This window comes from Meriones unguiculatus, chromosome 4 (assembly GCF_030254825.1).
Source record: "Meriones unguiculatus strain TT.TT164.6M chromosome 4, Bangor_MerUng_6.1, whole genome shotgun sequence".
Taxonomy (NCBI): Eukaryota; Metazoa; Chordata; class Mammalia; order Rodentia; family Muridae; genus Meriones; species Meriones unguiculatus.
Genome location: NC_083352.1, coordinates 46528006 through 46546368, shown reverse-complemented (window position 1 = coordinate 46546368; position 18363 = coordinate 46528006). Strand labels below are relative to the sequence as shown.

At 35.7% G+C, this 18363-nt stretch overlaps 1 protein-coding gene across 2 annotated transcripts in view; it reads right to left on the bottom strand.

Moving 5' to 3' along the window:
* The window catches only part of Gpm6a (glycoprotein M6A), a 310605-nt gene that overhangs the window by 116650 nt on the left and 175592 nt on the right, over window positions 1–18363 (bottom strand). Inside the window, exon 1 of one of the 2 annotated variants that reach the window (XM_060381791.1) lies at window positions 10914–11533. The exons of the other annotated variant lie outside the window; for it this stretch is intronic. Within the exon in view, the coding sequence (XP_060237774.1) occupies window positions 10914–10950 (37 nt within the window). The 5' untranslated portion in view covers window positions 10951–11533. Of the gene's footprint in view, window positions 1–10913; window positions 11534–18363 lie in introns of those variants that run through there. 2 annotated transcript variants of the gene reach the window in all.

Sequence of the window (18363 nt, the reverse complement as noted above, 5' to 3'; positions counted from 1 at the left end):
CCTCTGTGGTAGGTTCCGATCATGTTCCCTGTTTTCTCCCTCTTGTAATGTCCATCCCGTTTGCCTTTCTGAAGGAGGATCATCTTACCCAGGGTCCTCCTTCTCACTTCTTTAGGTGTACAAACTTTAGGCCTCTGAAAGACTCTATCCAGAAGGGTATCAAAGCAGATGCCAAGACTCATAGCCAAACTTTGGACAGAGTGCAGAGAATCTTATGAAAGAAGGGGGAGACAGAAAGACCTACAGGGGACAGGGCTCCACAAGGAGAACAACAGAACTAAAATATCTGGGCACAAGATTTCTGAGATTGATACTCCAACCAATGACCATACATGGAGAGGATATAGACCCACTGCAAAGATGTAGCCCATGGCTGCTCAGTCTCCAAGTGGCTACCCTCATAAGAACAGGGACTGTCTCTGACATGAACTTTGTGGCTGGTTCTTTGGTTACCTCCCACTGAAGTAGACAATGCAGCCAATCCTGATGATATCTGATAGGCTGGGGTCAGATACCTCCCCTATCAGTGTAGTTGGGGAGGAGCATGGGAGGAGAAAAGGAAAGGAGGGTGGAATTGGGAGAGAATGAGGGTAGGAGCTACAGCTGGTATACAGAGTGAATAAATTATAATAAATAAATAAATTTTAGAAGAAACTGATATAATGAAACATGAAAATTGAAATCAAGCATAAAAAATAAATATGTTATTGACATGATATTCTTGGAACTTATTATCCCAGAAATTGGTTCATTAGAATTATTTGATGAAATGCTTATCTTACTAAGTTGTCCTAAGTAATTTCAAACTGGTATGTCTAAAATTATGGTTTCTTTTATCAACAGAGTAATGAACAGAGAAAGTCCATGGACAGCATGTTAAATTATTATTCTGTTATTCTTTAATCAAATCTTACAAAATGTTCTAGGATCTAAATTTCTTTCCAAATTTTTGTAAGTATTTGATGAACTTGACAGTTCAATGTGTTTTACTTAATTGCTAGACTTGGCATGCTAAAAATATGTGAGTTCTTTAATAACAGAAAAAAAATCTTTTCAGTCTGCTGAAAGCGGCGATCAAACTGGTGAATATTATCAGGTTGAAGAATAAACGATTATTTTAGTTCAAATCTGATGGCATAAAATGGAGTCAATGCAACATTCTAAGTTTTCAGCGGCTTTGTAAGAAGAGTCTCTGGGAGGAGATGTTTTCTATCTTCTTTCCTAGAAGCACGACATTATCTTCTTCCTCTTTTCTTCCTTCCTCCATGTTCTTCTCCTTCTCTATTATCTGTTATCATTTCATCATCACCATATATGAAGGGACATACTTTGTTAGTTGGGATCATAAAGAAATACAATTCTTACCTTTGAGAAGACTGTACTTTGAAAAAGTAGACAGGTAATAACATTTACACACAAAAAGGAGGAATAATAAGGCATGCTCCATATTACATTTAATGTTAAACAATTAGAGAATACACATTAGGACAACGCAAAAGTGATTTATCTTTCTGCTCTCACTTTTTGGCCTCTAGGAAAACTGCTTAGCTGCTTTAAAAATAGTCACAATGTGTTATGATGAGCAGAGTGGAGATGCTGATAACAACTATGATTAGTGCAGCAACTACAGTAGTTCCAATTGTTTGTGGTTAAATTTGATGCAGTAACACAAAACACAATAAAAACTAATTTAGAAAACTAACTCTGAAAATAAAGGAAAAGAATGCATAGTCCCAAACAGGAAGCAACATGAGTGATGCTTTATGTGTGCAATACTCTTCCCATGAACAGAACTCATCATAGCTTTCTATAGTATGAAAGTAGACATTCTAAAAATTCATCATGCTTTATATGTGTTCTGCAAAGTAATCTGATCATGACAGTATTTAATGCTTTATTATGCTGAACTTTTTTATTTCTAGAAGAATATACAACATTTAAAGCCAATGGCCACCCTCCTTTGTTTTCTGGTCTTATATTTGTTTGTATTATAACTTAACTTCTCAATGAACCTTATAAGTGATCCCCAATAATGGGCTGGCTTACTTCTGAGATGAAAGTTAAACCTTCCATTCATAATTAGAGAAAATCAGTTATCATCTCTATTCCTTAGTTTTACAAAAAAGAAAAGAAACATGGTTCAGGCTAAGAGTATCCAAGACAGAAATTCACAGCTCAGCTTGAGAGCACATGGGAAATCATTGATTTTTTTTTTTAAGGTCAGAAATCGATACTTGTAGCACTTGATTGATGTTATTCAAAGTGGATTTTAAAAACGATCTGCAGATGCTTCTTTCTATGCATAATAAAGAAAATCTGTTATTATTTAGAAAACTAGAAAGGGTGTGTATGTGCTAGGATTGGCTAGGATGCAGAGAATGGAGACCAGAATCGACATACTAGATGCTATCTTTGTGCTGCAGAAAACCACTGTGAGCTATTATCTTCTGGTCAATGAAGAAATAATTAATTTCTAAGATACAGCTCTTTACCCCAGTCTTTCACACTGTACATATTAAATAAGTACTTAAGCTTATATACTTCAGCTTAAGTCACACTTTATTTATTGATTGATTAATTGATTGATTTGTTACAATTTATTCACTTTGTAGCACTGCTTTAACCCCCTCCCTCATCCTCTCCTAGTCCCACCCATCCTACCTCATGAAGTAATAATGTCCCACTCTCCTAAGAAGATATTGGAAACCAGTCAATGAGTGTCTTAGACCTTGGAGATAAAAAGTATAATTATTAAATGATGAATAAAATTCTAGAGGATAAAATTCAAAAAAGTATTATGTCTAAATGAAAGCATCTATCATAACTATAAGCATGATCATGCTTTGTGAATTACTGTTAAATTGGTAATACACCAATATCTCTCTAAGCATTGTCTTAGAGTAATATTTGGTAGAAGAAAAAGATAAAAATGATTTCTTATACAAGAACATTCCAAGTCCGGCCTATTAAACTAGTAAATACAGGGTATCAAGTTACAGGACAGACATTTTTATGTTTCATAAAACATAAATTCCAATGGGTTTGAAGAACCTGTCAACCAAATACTGAAATGGCATCTGAAGATATGATTTGTGACTGTATTTGCTGAGATGAAGATTATCCACTAGATGAATAAAAACAGTTGTTTTTTCACAAATCTGTGAGTGGGCAATATTCAAAAGAAAAGGCAGCATCAAATGCAACATCTTTAATAACTCAAAATTCTTTGCTGTTTGTGTGTTACTTTAATGGAGTACATTTTTTGAAATACTAACAATTCTAACTCTATTAATATAATAGACTTATTAACCTATTCTATAATCTATTCTAATTATTTGGAAAAGTCATAAATGTTTTATACTATTAATTTTTGTTTGTAAGCACTATTATCTTGAGGTGCTTTTGAATTTACTCTTCAATTTGTGAAGATAAAAATGAAAGAGGTAAATGTGCCATAATTTCTGTATCCATTCCTCAGTTGAGGGACATCTGGGTTGTGTCCAGATTTTGGCTATTACAAATAAAGCTGCTACTAACATGGTTGAACAAATGTCCTTCTATACCTGAGCATATTTTGGATATATGCCTAGGAATGGTATAGCTGGATCTTGAGGAAGCAGTATTCCTAATTGTTTGAGAAAGTGCCAGATTAATTTCCAAAGTGGTTGTACAAGTTTACATTCCCACCAGCATGGAGAAGGGTTCTACTTTCTCCACATCCTCTCCAGCATGTGTTGTCACTGGAGGTATTTTTGCCATTTTTTTAAAAATTATCTTTTATTAATTACAGTTTATTCACTTTCTATTCCAGCTGTAGCCCCCTCCCTCATCCTCTCCGAATCCCACCTTCCCTACCTCATCTCCTCCCATGCCCTTCCCCAAGTTCTCTGATATGGGAGGTCCTCCTCCCCTTCCCTCTGAACCTAGCTTATCAGGTCTCATCAGGACAGACTGCTCCCCCCTAAGGGAGAGGTGATCAAAGAGCCAGCCACTGAGTTCATGTCAGAGACAATCCCTGTTCCCCTTACTAGGGAACCCATTTGGAGACTAAGCTGCCATGGGCTACATCTGTGCAGGGGTTCTAGGGTATCTCTATGCATGATCCTTGGTTGGAGTATCAGTATCAGAAAAGACCCCTGTGCCCAGATATTTTAGTTCTGTTGCTCTCCTGTCCCCTGCAGGTCTTTCTATCTCCCCCTTCTTTCATAAGATTCTCTGCACTCTGCCCAAAGTTTGGCTATGACTCTCAGCATCTGCTTTGATACCCGCTGGGTAGTCTTTCAGAGCTGCTTAGTGGTAGGTTCCTTTCCTGTTCCCTGTTTTCTCTGTCTTCCAATGTTCATCCCGTTTGCCTTTCTCAGTGAGGATTGATCATCTTACCCAGCATCCTTCTTGTTGCTTCACTTCCTTAGGTGTACAGATTTTAGTATGTTTATCCTATATTAAATGTCTAATATCCACTTATAAGTGAGCATATATACTGTGTGTCTTTCTGCTTCTGGGATACATCACTCAGGATGATCTTTTCCAGTTCCTACCATTTGCCTGCAAATTTTATGATTTTTTTGTTCTTTAATTGCTGGGTAGTGTTCCATTTTGTAAAGGTACCACAATTTCTGTATCCATTTCTCAGCTGAGGGACATCTGGGTTGTTTCCAGATTCTGGCTATTTGAATAAAGCTGCTACTAACATGGTTGAGCAAATGTCCCTGTATTCTTGAGAATATTTTGGATATATACCTAGGAGGGGTATAGCTGGATCTTGAAGTAGCACTATTCTTAATTATCTGAGAAAGCACCAGTTGATTTCCAAAGTGGTTGTACAAGTTTACATTCCCACCAGCATGGAGGAGGATTCCCCTTTCTCCACATCCTCTCCAGCATATGTTGTCACTTGAGTTTTTGATCTTAACCATTCTGGTGGGTGTAAGGTGAAATTTCAATTTCTGAACAGAAGGGGAGGGGGAGGGAAATGAGAAGAGAGTGGGACCAGGAGGAGAGGAGTGGAGGAGCTATGATAGGGATGTAAAGTGAATAAATAAATAATTTTTAAAAGCAAAACAAACAAATAAACAACAACAAAATGATGAGCTGGGCATTGTGGAGCAGACCTGTAATCCCAGCAATCTGGGAGGCAGAGGCAGGCAGATCTTTGAGTTTGAGGCCAGCCTGGTCTACAAAGTGAGTTCAAGACAGCTAAGGCTACACAGAGGAACTCTGTCCCGATCAACAAAACCAAACAGGTTGTGTTTGGCAAGATCAACTACATGCCTTTGCCTTGGATAGCAATATCAAGGGCAATAATAAAAAATAAAGAAAGAATATATCAGTGTACAGTATTCCTAATTACGACACAAAGAGATACTAGGATTGAGAATGAATCAAAGTAAAAAGAACTTGGACCCTTTCCCTCCATGTATGTGTTGGTGGCTTTAAGAAGTTAAGGGCATGCTGACTTGACACATTAACTGGTATTAGTGGACTGCGATGAGAATTAAGAATGGGTATGTGATGGGATCAAAGCCATGAAACTGCTTCATTTATATTTATATTATTGATAGTGATAGTCTTTGGTTACTATCACTATTAAGAAGGCAGAACAGGCACGTGTGTTGAACAGGAAGGCTGTGATTGAACGCTTCATCTTAAAAGTTGAGAGCATGTGCCTCAGATAGGTTACAACAGGAAAATGTGGTGAGTAATACCATGGCTGCTTTCTTTTGTATCACTTCCCCTACCCACTGTTTCAGGAGACTTCCTCTGTCAAGCCCTCCTAATTCAGGAATGCATTAACTGAAATTGTTTACAAGGTTAGAGTCATCCCTTTATTTGTGTATTTAAATGTGTACCCACTAATTCACTAATTATTAGAAACTCTTAACCTACTTATATATTTTCCTATTAGGAACTGACAAAATGTTTCTCATAAGTTCATGTTTACAAAAAAAAAAAAAAAAAAAAAAACCTGCTCAGTATCCTCTTACTTGTGTGTTGGTACATTGGTACTGATGTTATGTGTATGTTGCTGTGTACTGCATACATATGCATATTCATATGTATGCAAACGTATGGGGGATGCACATGCCAATAGAAGACAGAGGCTTACCAGGTCTTCTGCTTTACCATTCTGTGCCTTATTCCTTTTAGGTAGACTTTCTCTGAACTTGAAGTTCCTGTTTCAGCGGAGCTCCTGGAGCTGCCTGCCTCTACCTCACAATACTCTGATTAGAGGCATGTATGCCATGCTTTGCTTCTATGTGGCTGCAAAAGGCTAAAACTCTGTTCCTGATGCTTGCACCAGCATATGCTCTCACCATCTCCCCAACTCATTAGTCCCTTTTATTCACAGTATATACATTCTAAGATCTCCAGTAGACATCTGATGTCATGGAGAGTTGTGAGTCTTACATTTAGAAAAAAAAAAAAATGAATAAGAAACAGTAAGAGAATCACAACAAATAACAAACTCATAAAACTTACAATACAATAGAACATTAGACATATTGCAATAAAAATGTGAATTTAGTGTTTCTGTGTGGATGTGATTCTCAGAATAATTTAGTGTATTATACTCACAATTATCTGTGTCATATGTGATGAGATGGAATGAAATAAAGGACCTTAGATCGTAGCATTCAACATAACCAATACTTTTTAAGTTTGCAGTTGACAGCAAAACCAGCACAGATTTCAGATCTGGGTGATTTTGCCTTATCATCTGTTTTAGTAACATCAAAAGAAGTTAAGAGTTTTCACCTTTCACTTTAAAAAATGCCCTTTAGAGACTTCTCTTTTTCTCTAAATTGCCAGCATTATTATTTTTGCTCTTTGAGGTTATTAAGCAAAATAAGAGGGTACTTGGTTATAAGCACTCTGGTACTGTGGCAACCAATATCTAATAACAAGTACCTAGTCTTCAAGTTAATAGGATGACGAATGGGTAGGTGATATATACAGCATGTATCCACATTAGATAAAAGGAGATTCATATACTGGGCAGGATGGATTGAGACATCATATACTTTCTTACCACTCCCACAACAGTGGAAAACTTAAAACTTAAATGATGTTTATTTCTGAAACTTCCCCTTCAACATTTTCAGACTGCAGCAGTTGGTTAGCATGTGTACTTAGACAAGACTACATTTGATCATAAGTAACAGAAATTATATAAACATAATCATAAATGGAAGAATATTATTTTGCCTTTTTAAATAGGCATAAAAAATCATTTATTCCCCTTTTTCAACCTCTACAAAACCAGGAGCCTTTGATGCCAGGATATGGCCACCATCTTCCTTTTTTATTAATTTATTTTTTATTTATTACAATTTATTCATTTTGCATCCCAGCTGTAGCTTCCCATCCCCTCCCAATCCCACCCTCCCTCCCTCTTCCTCTTCTTTGCCCCTCCCCAAATCCACTGCTAAGGAAGGTCCTCCTCCCCTTTCATCTGACCCTAGTCTATCAGGTCTCATCAGGACTAGCTGCATTGTCTTTCTCTGTGGCCTAGAAAGGCTGCTCCCCCCACCCGGGGGAAGAAGTTGATCAATGAGCCACTGAGTTCATGTCAGAGAAAGCCCCTATTCCCCTTACTAGGGAACCCACTTGGAGATTGAGCTACCATGAGCTACATCTGTGCAGGGGTTCTAGGTTATCTCCATGCATGGTCCTTGCAAATGCTGAGACTCATAGCCAAACATTCAGCAGAGTACAGGGTATGCTATGAAAGAAGAGGGAAATGAAAAACCCGGAGAGGACAGGAGCTCCACAAGAAAAACACCATCCTGCTTTTGATGACAGTTATGTTAGGTGTATTATGGCCATACCCCAAAGCCAAGTTCAAAACAGTCTACTATTACATTTTCCCATTTAATTCTTGACTATTGTTGCTCTGGCTAAACACATGTTTAGGGAATTGGCTTTTACTTAGAGAGCATGTTTTATGAAAGTGATACTGAAAACAACAATAAAAACAGGAACATTAGATCCCTACAGTGCAATGAGATATAGTTGGTGAAGGCTGAAGAAAAAGATGGTGCAACAGATTAATGACTTCCATTTTAGAATTTTATCAAAACAAAAACTGGCTGAACAGAATGTCTGCTGAATTCACCCATACTCTTAAATTATTCACCCTCCTGATCTAAATATGCCTCAGAATAAAAGTTATTATTTCTCTTGATTGCCTTTAACAGACAACAGGGGGAAGCGCATATAAATACAAAAACAAACAAAAAAACCTGTCATTTGTGGGGACCCTTATAAATTCTTTACCATCCAACTAAATATACTTCTCTGATATATTTAAACTACTGGATTCAATTTTACATTCTAGTGGAACTTAAAATGTTGTGTGGGTAAAGGCTGATACAAATTTAAATCATTCCGCTTTATAGCAAGGAAAATTAGTTGCTGCTGCTTCCTCTGGAGGAGAATAATTTTCAAACTGGTAGAAAAAAAGGATCACAAAAAATGACATCACTTTTCTTGGTGTCTGCATCTGCTAAGTCTTGTTCAGACGCATTTAACCTGTTACCACACTCCACAATTTAATTCAAATGTTCATTTGGTGTAATGCTCATCTATTTAATATAATCAGGTTATCCTTGGTTTAAACAGACTGTCTGAGAAGCAATATCATTAAGTATAATAAAAAACATTAAATTATAAGAAGGACTGGAAAATGTCTTCCAATTCAAAGAGAATGCTGGTATCAGAATTTGTACTGAAAAAAATCCTATGCCATTTAAGAAAGTAGGACCAGAGGGAACATAAGCTGCTGCTTTCCTTTACAGAAGATGGATCATTAAATCTGTCCCCCTGAACTCTTAAAGCATTTCCAGTGATTGCATCTGGTTATCAAATAGTTCCTCTAACATCAATCAATACAAAATTCACAATGTCCCCTTCCCCATTACTGTAGAGATTGTTCAAAGGTAACTTGCCAACATCTAACATTAAAAAGTGTCATGGGTATAGTAGAAAGGAAAAAAAAAGATTACTCAGGAATGAAGACAAATTAAATCCTTTCCTCAATTAAGTAAACAAGACAATCCATAAATATTTTACTTAGAACCTTCATGTACTTATAGCCCATCATACAGATTTTTTTAACATTGTTTTCCTCCATGATTGCTGATTTATATGTGCATACGTTAATGATGAGACACCCACTGTGACAGATTGTCCTGTCAGTGTTCCACTGCCTCCCCTCTATGAACGATTTTTAGTATTGCCTAAGGGGCGAAAAACATCATAACATCATTACATCATTTTTCTTGTTCCTGCCTCTACCACGGCTTGCTGAGAAACATTCAACCTGTTACCATGGTCTATAATTTAAGATTTTATTTAGTGTAATGAGTGTCATTTGTCTACTTAAAACATTTGAACTGTCTTTTTTACTTAAAAAGAATATGACTGTACAATAAAAGATATAGGAATAAGAGATTTATTCATAAAATATAGCAGTCTGTTGAAATGTTTAGTATAGCATAGGGCAGAAATTGCTAATAAAATTTATCACTTAAAATCTCTAATGAATCCCTATATTATTTGTGTGCAGAACAAATAATGTTGATATTTTTATTTTAAAAACATCATGTTATAGTCATGCCAATTTTTATGTTTCTCTGTAAATATGTCAATAATAAGGAGAACATAAACTTTGGAGATCATAGCTTAGCTATTACCTTTATTGCATATAGAAAACATTTATTTACATATTTTCTCTCTGAATACAGGTGGGTCTAAGAATAGCATGTATACCCAAAGGGGTGTGTGTGTGTGTGTGTGTTTGTGTGCATGTGTGTATGTGCATGTGTGTATGTAGGGGTGAATGTGTGTTTGCATGTGTGTGTGAGTATGTTTATACTTAGAGAAGAGGACAAGCATACCTGAACATTTTAACATGTGAAAAGCATGTCCTGCACCCCCAAATTACCAATGATACCATTAAAAATGCATTTTTAAAACAAGAATGTATTTCTGTACATTTAAAATCATCCTTGAAAACGTATCCTCTCCAGTAATTCTCTTAACTCCTTTATGTGTATTATGTAGTATGACTCTTTTAATCTTAAGGGAGGAAAAAAGAGTGTTTCTTCTAACATTACATAAGCCTGTGCACAGACATGAGAGAAAACGCTGCTTCTACTGGGATGAAACCAATTTCCTCTGAAGCCCCACTTGATGTACAAAAAATTCCTAGAGCTGTTTGAATCATTTGAAATGGGCAGCATTTGACCAATTTTAATTTTTTAGAAAATTCCATATATAGTCACATATGACTATAAAGCTTTAAAATGCATCTGAAATTTTACATGTATCAGCCATAAGTTGATTACAGTCAGTCATACAGAAAGGAAAAACTAATATCACTAAATACCCCCCAAATCCATGAAATTTTACTCTTTTTTTATTAAAACAATACTGAATCTATGAAAAGAAATACATTAAATGACTCCCAACTAAATTACACCAAATGCTGTTGCTCTTTGTTCTATCAGATGGCTGTGGAAAGGTATTGATAATGGTTACATCATCAGAATTTTAACTGCAACTTGTGCACCGATTGTGTTTGTGGCTCAAATCTGGAATCTCAGAACTGAGCTTGACAACCATGAAAACATGAAATAAATGAAGTCTAACAAAGCCTGGACTAAAGAGTAGTTTACCGCACTGCATTGTTCTTATCATTAATACCTGAATATGCGTTTAGATACTTATACGTGGGAGATTTTCAAACGACAACGATCGCAACAGACATTACAGCAAGTGAGGAACAGATGAAAAAGGAAGGGGAAAATGCCTTCCAAGAAAGAAAGATTCATTAGCCTCTCTGGCAAGTATCTGTACCAAACAAGGAAAGGGCAAAATAATCACAAGTAAACCTCTTTAAAGCACAGTACCTTTTTGTGTCTGTCCTTCTTCCATATTCTCTTCCATGGCTACCTTTCTTCGGGAGAATCTGGTGCACGGAATTAGTCAAAGGCTCAATTAGATGTTGCAAAAGCGAGTGCTTATTTTTCCCTGGGCAGCTCCAGCAGCAGTGGCTTGGGCAAGTCCTTGGAGCTTAGCTGAGGCTCCCTCGCGCCTCTTGTTTGTTTGGAGACTGGCTGTCAAGTGCAATTTCATTCAAATTACTCTTCCGTGAAGATTATCAATTTTTCTTCTCAGAGCTGGCCATTGTGTGCCACATTAAGCAGGTATTCAAACAAACAGCCAGATAATTTTGGGAGGGGGAGTGCAAAGTGGTCTGAATTCTAGGAGCAGGGACAGCAGCATTCACAAGCCCTGCTTTGCATTTAAAATGGGGGAAAGAAATTGAGGTTTCTGTTGATATCTCAGCTTTAAATTGGAAGCAGGCTGAACTGTGAACAAATGGAGGGGTGTCCTCCTAGCATGAAGCGGACCACCAACCCATAATTCCCCCCTTTGCCAACACAGTGGGAAAGCCCAGAATCTCGTCGTGTCTGTCTGCTGCAGTAGTTCCTTCTCACCCTGTCAGATTCATTACAAAAATGCCCTTTCCTTTTACCTCCTCACGAAGTGTCTAGTTAATTTGATTTAAAGGTGCCAAGGAGGGATGCAGTTAGACTATCTCGAGGTTGGCCCATTAAAGGTTCTTATTAAGATAAGACCTTTAAATTCACACCTTTCGGGATCAAGAAGAAATAAAAACATGGTTTTCAAGGGAATAAGTATAAATCTTTTGTTTTAGTATTTTTTTAGTGACATAGGACATTTACAAGAAAAGAGAAAAAAATAGCCTATTGGTGTCTTTGTAAATTATTAGTTTGGTCCATATTAGAAGCTGCCGATTCCAAGTAGAAATCTTGTGAAAGAAAAAATTCTAATGGTAATTATTGGGGAATGGGGACAAAAAAAAAAAAAAGAACGAAAGGCTTCTACATAAGGAACAACAGGAGAGCATTTTACAATAGGGATCTGCCTCTAATTTGGAATGCAAATCACAGTGCTGCAGTCTGGCAATAAATTAGCAATCATGCTCAACCTATTGAATGACAGGATACAACCAGAATCTCAATACTTCACTAAAGGTACAGGAAGAAAATAAACGTGGTCTGTCAAGGCCCTGTCAAGCTTTCCTAGAGTATAAAGGAAGACTCGCTTGCCTATGTTCATCTCAAAATAAACAAGCATATGGAAACACACACAGAGATGAATAAGCTTTTACCCTTAATGGAAAACTATATATCTTCATTACCTAGATCATATAGTTCTTGTGTTATAGGAAAAATTTCACATGGTTTTTAAGGCTCGTCAGCAGCATATTGCATCTCACCCTCTTAATTGTAAGAGCAATTATTTCAAGGAAAATTGATTAGACAACACTCCAGTTTATTTACATAAATAAAGGTCTACTTCTCTCTAATACTTAGTTGTGATTTCAATTGTTTTTGCCAAATGAGCTTAACCCAAAGGTAACTGTGATTGAAATAAAAAAAAAAAAAAACTCTACTCCCCCCGCCCCTCTGAATATATATCAATCTGCATTCAAGGATTTTGAGACAGTTGCTTGTTCAGGACAGATTGAGAGAGAAGCCATAAGGGAAATCAAAGAAGCCAAATCATAGCAGTCTCTCTGTTTCAACTCATCTCTCGGTTGACATATCTTGGCACACAGAATAGAATGGAGCTTCCATCCTTGTTTATCTGCTTTATTCATCTTATGACACAGAAAAAAAATATCAGTGCCAATAATTAAGAGCAATACCCAACAAATAATAATAATATCTTATATTTTACAGTATTTTATAGTCTTTAAAGCATATTGAGTGCATTACTTAAGGAAAAGAGCGGGATAATTGTTTCCCCCTATATGTTGGGAAACACATCTGCTACTCAAGCTTATCCAGGGTCTAGGAGAAGAAGAAGCTTGTAGAGCACACAAAATCAACTGATTCTTTTGTCCAGTACTCTGATTTTTAAAAACTGTTCTACCTTTCTACTCTAGTCCATCACAGGTGTCTTCAGTGTTCTTTAAAAACTCACCCTCAGTTCATGCCTATTCTTACAATGCATATATAGAAAAAAATAGAAAAGAATTAAAGAGAAAGTAGTAGAAAATGTTAAAAACAAATTTGCTGGGCAAGACCAACTTTTTATTCTGGAAACTGCAAGGGAACAATACATTTGTTTAATAATTTTTTTGTAATAATAGTTTTTCTTCATGAAACAGAACATTGAATATAATAGAGTTCTTCCAAATGATGAGAAGAAATGTCTTACATACATAGAGTATTCTTACATCCATAACCTGTAAGCAAGCTATGACTCCCCTGTTAATATAAACACAAGCTGAGCAATTTGAAGTCTATACTCTTGTGGGGTTTTAGCATATTCTCATTTATCTATTATTGTTTTCACCATTCCTCTTTGGAACTTTTTAATATCTCCAAAGTGAAGTGTTGTACCCATCAAACACAAATTCCCCATCTTCCCATTTGACAGCTGGGGTTGATGCTACTGGATGATATTTTTAGGATCATTTGAAAATCTTCCTGTAAAGAATGCCTACTTAATTAGTTTAAAATCATGATAAAGACCCTCATTTTTTCTAACTTTAATATATCTCCCTTTAATACAGGCTATTAACTGAGAAAATATCTACAAATTCCTTAATAATATAATGCACTTATCTTTATATTCAACTACATTCTGAGAAACAACTATAGATTAAACATCATATTTGTTACTCTAAAGCAAATGCAAAAAGGAATAAAAGAAAAAATAAGCAAAGCAATGTTCATGGTTTCCGAGTCAGAGAACAAATAGGACATGTGAAAAATATGATCACATGAACCAAGTACAGTGCACAGAATTAAGAGTAATAAACATTAAAAATTTGTTTGTTTCAAAATCTTTCAAAGCTAGGCAGAGCATCATCTTATGAATGAAATATTTTGATTGGTACACTTGACATATTTTGAAAAATCAATAAAACCCAAATTAACAGCTGCTCTAAAATAGAAGTTGAAACTAAAATTTAGTGTTTGCTCTTAGAAAGCCAAAGGTACCACAAACCACAGGATGTTTTAAAAATATTAAAGAATAATCATGATTGTCCACTGGGTTATGTACTCGTTTAAAACAGTCCATTCACAGAATGATCACTGTCATCACAAGTCACTGTATACTTGCTTTTGACCCTCTCGTTTTATTCTTAATTATACAAATATTTACTCAGCATTCTTCCTCTCATTGGAACTTGAGGTAGATAAAAATGTCCCTGGCTTAACATATACACTGCTTAGTACTATAAGACAACTCTGGATTACAATGATGTCACTTAATAAGAACAAGGCAAGCACAGGAGAGAATACTTGAGCCTACTTGAAGAATATCTCATCTATTCCTCACTTTTATGTTTTTTTTAAGTTTTTGAAATTAAAATATAATTACATCATTTCTTCTTTTTCCTCCCTCTAACACTTCCCATGCATCATCTTGTTCTCAAGTCCACATTGTCTCTTTCTTTAATTGCTGTGTTTTTTATTCCTAAATATATATAACTACAACCTGCTCAGTACATATGCCATTATATGTATATGATTTGATGGCTGACCATTTGATATTGGATAACCAATTTGGAAACTCTTCAGGGAAGATGTATGGTCATCTAGAAGGTTCTGTTTAGTGTGACTTGATTAAAGTGGTAGAAGACTTCCTACCAAAGTAACATTAGCCTTAAAGGCATAGGCAGAAGAAAGAAGAGAGAGAAAAATATTATTCTAGACTTTTCAAATACGATATGAAAAAAATTTCAGAAGCAGTAATACACTTCTTATTACACAATGCAATAACATGTTGGCACTTGGGGAGAAATTCCTTTACTGTTCGTTAGACATCATCTGTCAAAGGTTCCTAGGAGGCTTGAACTGAAAACAACTCATTCTGAGATGAATTTTGATCTTAGTTTTTCAAAAAGTAATGTAAGAGATGAATATTCATGAGCTTTAGCCTGTGCCTGAGAGGACTTTAATTTAAAAAGGAAACAATGGGAAACACATTAGTATTTGCCCTTAAGAACTTACCCTTACCAAATAGTGTAGCATTCTGTTCCTATTTTATTCTTGGTCTTTAAGGTACTTTCTTTCTAAAAATTTATTTGCTTATTTATTTATTTATTTATTTATTATAATTTATTAATTTTGTATCCATGCTGCAGCCTTCTCCCTTGTCTCCTCCCATTCCCACCCCACCCTTCCTCTTCTCCCCGTATGCCCTTTCCCTAGTCTCCTGATAGAGGTGGACCTCTTCCCTTTCCATCTGACCCTAGCCTACCAGGTCTCATCAAGGCTGGGTGTTTCATCTTCCTCTGTGGCCTGGCAAGGCTGCACCCCCCAGGGGGAGGTGATCAAAGAGCCAGCCACTGAGTTCATGTCAGAGACAGACACTGCTCTCCTTACTAGGGAAACTTGGAAACTGAGCAGTCTACAGGCTTCCTCTGAACAGGGAGTCTAAGTCCTCTCCATGCATGGTCATTGGTTGGAGTATCAGTCTCTGTAGGGCCAGGTATTTTGGCTCTGTTGTTCTCCTTGTGGAGTTCCTGTCCCCTCCAGGTCTTTCAATCTCCCTCTTCTTCCATAATGTTTCCTACATTCTGCTCAAAGTTTGACTATGATAGTAACCATATAATATAAGATAAATATACTAAAATCTATAGTCCTAAAGAAGCCAAACAACAAGGAGGACCCTAGGGAAGAGGGTTAATTCTCATTCAGAAGGGCAAACAGGATAGACATTGGTAGTAGGAGAAGAAAAGGAACAGGACAGGAGCCTTCCACAGAGGACTTCTGAAAGACTCTACATAACAGGCTATTGAAGGAGATAGTGAGACTCATAGCTTTTAGGTAGTTTCAAACTGAGATATTTTCTCTCAGATTCATTAATGCTGCATTTTCATGGACTTTGCTAAAAATCCAGTGATAATAGTAGTATAGCCTATTTACAACTGGCCACCTGTTTTCTAATGTTGTTTAGATAAATCAAACCTCCTTGTTTTGGCTGGAAAAATGGAATCTGTAGAAATCTATATTTCCTGCAAATCAATCCCTATGATGCCTTCATGTAAGCACCGGCTAATTTCTCACAAGTTTACTGTTATGTCTACCTAAAACACTTTACTCTAGTAACTTGAGTTTTCCAGAATTACTCATATCTTAAATCTAAGCTGGAATATTATCCCAAGAAAAATCTTTCCTAACTTACAGCAAAGGTATCCTTTAGTACTCATAGATCATGCTTTTACAGTGTCATTGTAAAAATATTTAAGCATACACACACACACACACACACACATATGTATGATACTTGCTTCTGACCAGGGAAATGCATATCGAAATGATGCTGAGATTCTATCTCACACTGATCAGAATGGCTAAGATCAAAGTGACAGTGTATGTTGGCAAGGGTGTGGAGAAAGAGGAACACTCCTCCATTGCTGGTGGAAATGTAAACTTGTGCAATCACTTTGGAAATCAATCTGGCATGTTCTTAGAAAATTGAGAATAACTTTACCTCAAGATCCAGCTATATCACTCCTGGGTATATACCCAAAAGACATTCCACCATACAACAAGGACACTTGCTCAACTATGTTCATAGCAGCTTTATTTGTAATAAACAGAATCTGGGAAAAACCAAGATGTCTGTCAACCAAAGAATGGACAAAGAAAATTTGGTACATTTACACAATGGGATACTACTCAGCAATTAAAAACAAATGTGTGGTGCTGTTACAAAGAAAGAAAAACAAAGAGTAGGGATGGGACAGGAGACAGATTGGGAACAAATGTGCTTTAAATTGATAATACACACATGTGTAGTGGTTTGGATGTGAATAGTCTTCATAGGCTCATATATTTGAATGTTTAGGGAGCAGAACTACTTTGTGAAGGGTAAGGAGGTCGGTCCTTGTTGGAAGAGGTTTGTCACTGGGACTTTGAAGCTTCAGAAGCTCAAGCCAGGCCTAGTCTTCCTCTCTCTCTCCCTCTCTTTTTACTTCCCTCCCTTCCTCCTCCCTCCCTGCCTGCAGATAAGGACATAATGCTCTCAACTACTGCCCCAGGGTTGTATCTACCTGCTCCCACCATGATGATCACTGACTAACCCTCGAAGACTGTAAGCAAGGCTTCCATTAAATGCTTCCTTTTATAAGAATCACAGTGTCTCTTCACATTAATAGAACAGCAACTAAGACAAATACATGAAAAATGTTTCAATGAGAACATCATTTTATACAACTGATAAAATAACTATGCCTCTAAGATATGTTTAATATGCAGTAGCTTATACTTTGCTTAACTTATTTTATCATAAGAAATATTTGTACACTGAGTTTATGTATTTTTTATGAAGATCATCATTGTAAACTATTTACTAAGTAATCTGCTTTCTGAAAATCATTTTCCTATGCCATCTGTAATCATATTTCACCCAAATATACACAGGTCACTTTCTGATTTTTCTTCTCTGTTTCATTGTTTTATGAAACATTTCTGGTGATAACAATATTTTTTAATAATCTTAGCTTTTAAATATCTATATTAAAGAAGCCCTCATCATTGCCCATTCCTAATTGATCAAAATAGCCTTAATCTTACCTTTTAACGATTTGTATATATTCCAGAAATGTTTAAATGTTAGAATTGACAGAAAATTGTATTGGTTAATTTCATGTCATAAATTTATTGAGATACAATGAACACTATTGCAAAATTAAGTCACTTTCAGTAGCTACTTTATCATTTTCATAGATATAAGATTTCTATTGTATATATTTAAAGATATTTTCTTAATGTTTATATATATCTTCTGTGGTTTATCTTCCCATACATTTTTAAATTCTCTATTAATATTTTTATATAAAATTTTCTAATGTTTTTGATGAAATGAAATATTTTAATTGAACTTGAAAGAAATATATTTTAAACACATATTGTAATAATGTCTATATTTAAACATTTCACTACAGTCAGTCACATACTAAAACTGAAAAGTAGTTATCTTTCTAATATTTCTACCTAATAGATATTTATTTTTTGTTTGATATTTATTTTTTTTTGTCTTTTTATGTATCCTGCTATCTATGTGTTACTTTATTGGCTATTGATTTTTAAAGGAATGGTTACATGGTTGCTCTATTATACAGTGTTTAATAATAATTTGGAAAAATGTATTTTAACTATTTATTTATTTATTTATTTATTTCCATCTCAATCATGTTTTGGGGATTCAATTATTATAAAATATGCTAAATTATAACAAACTTACTATACAAAATGGAAGACGACTTTATAAAATATCTTCACTATGTGTTTGAGGATATTTGCT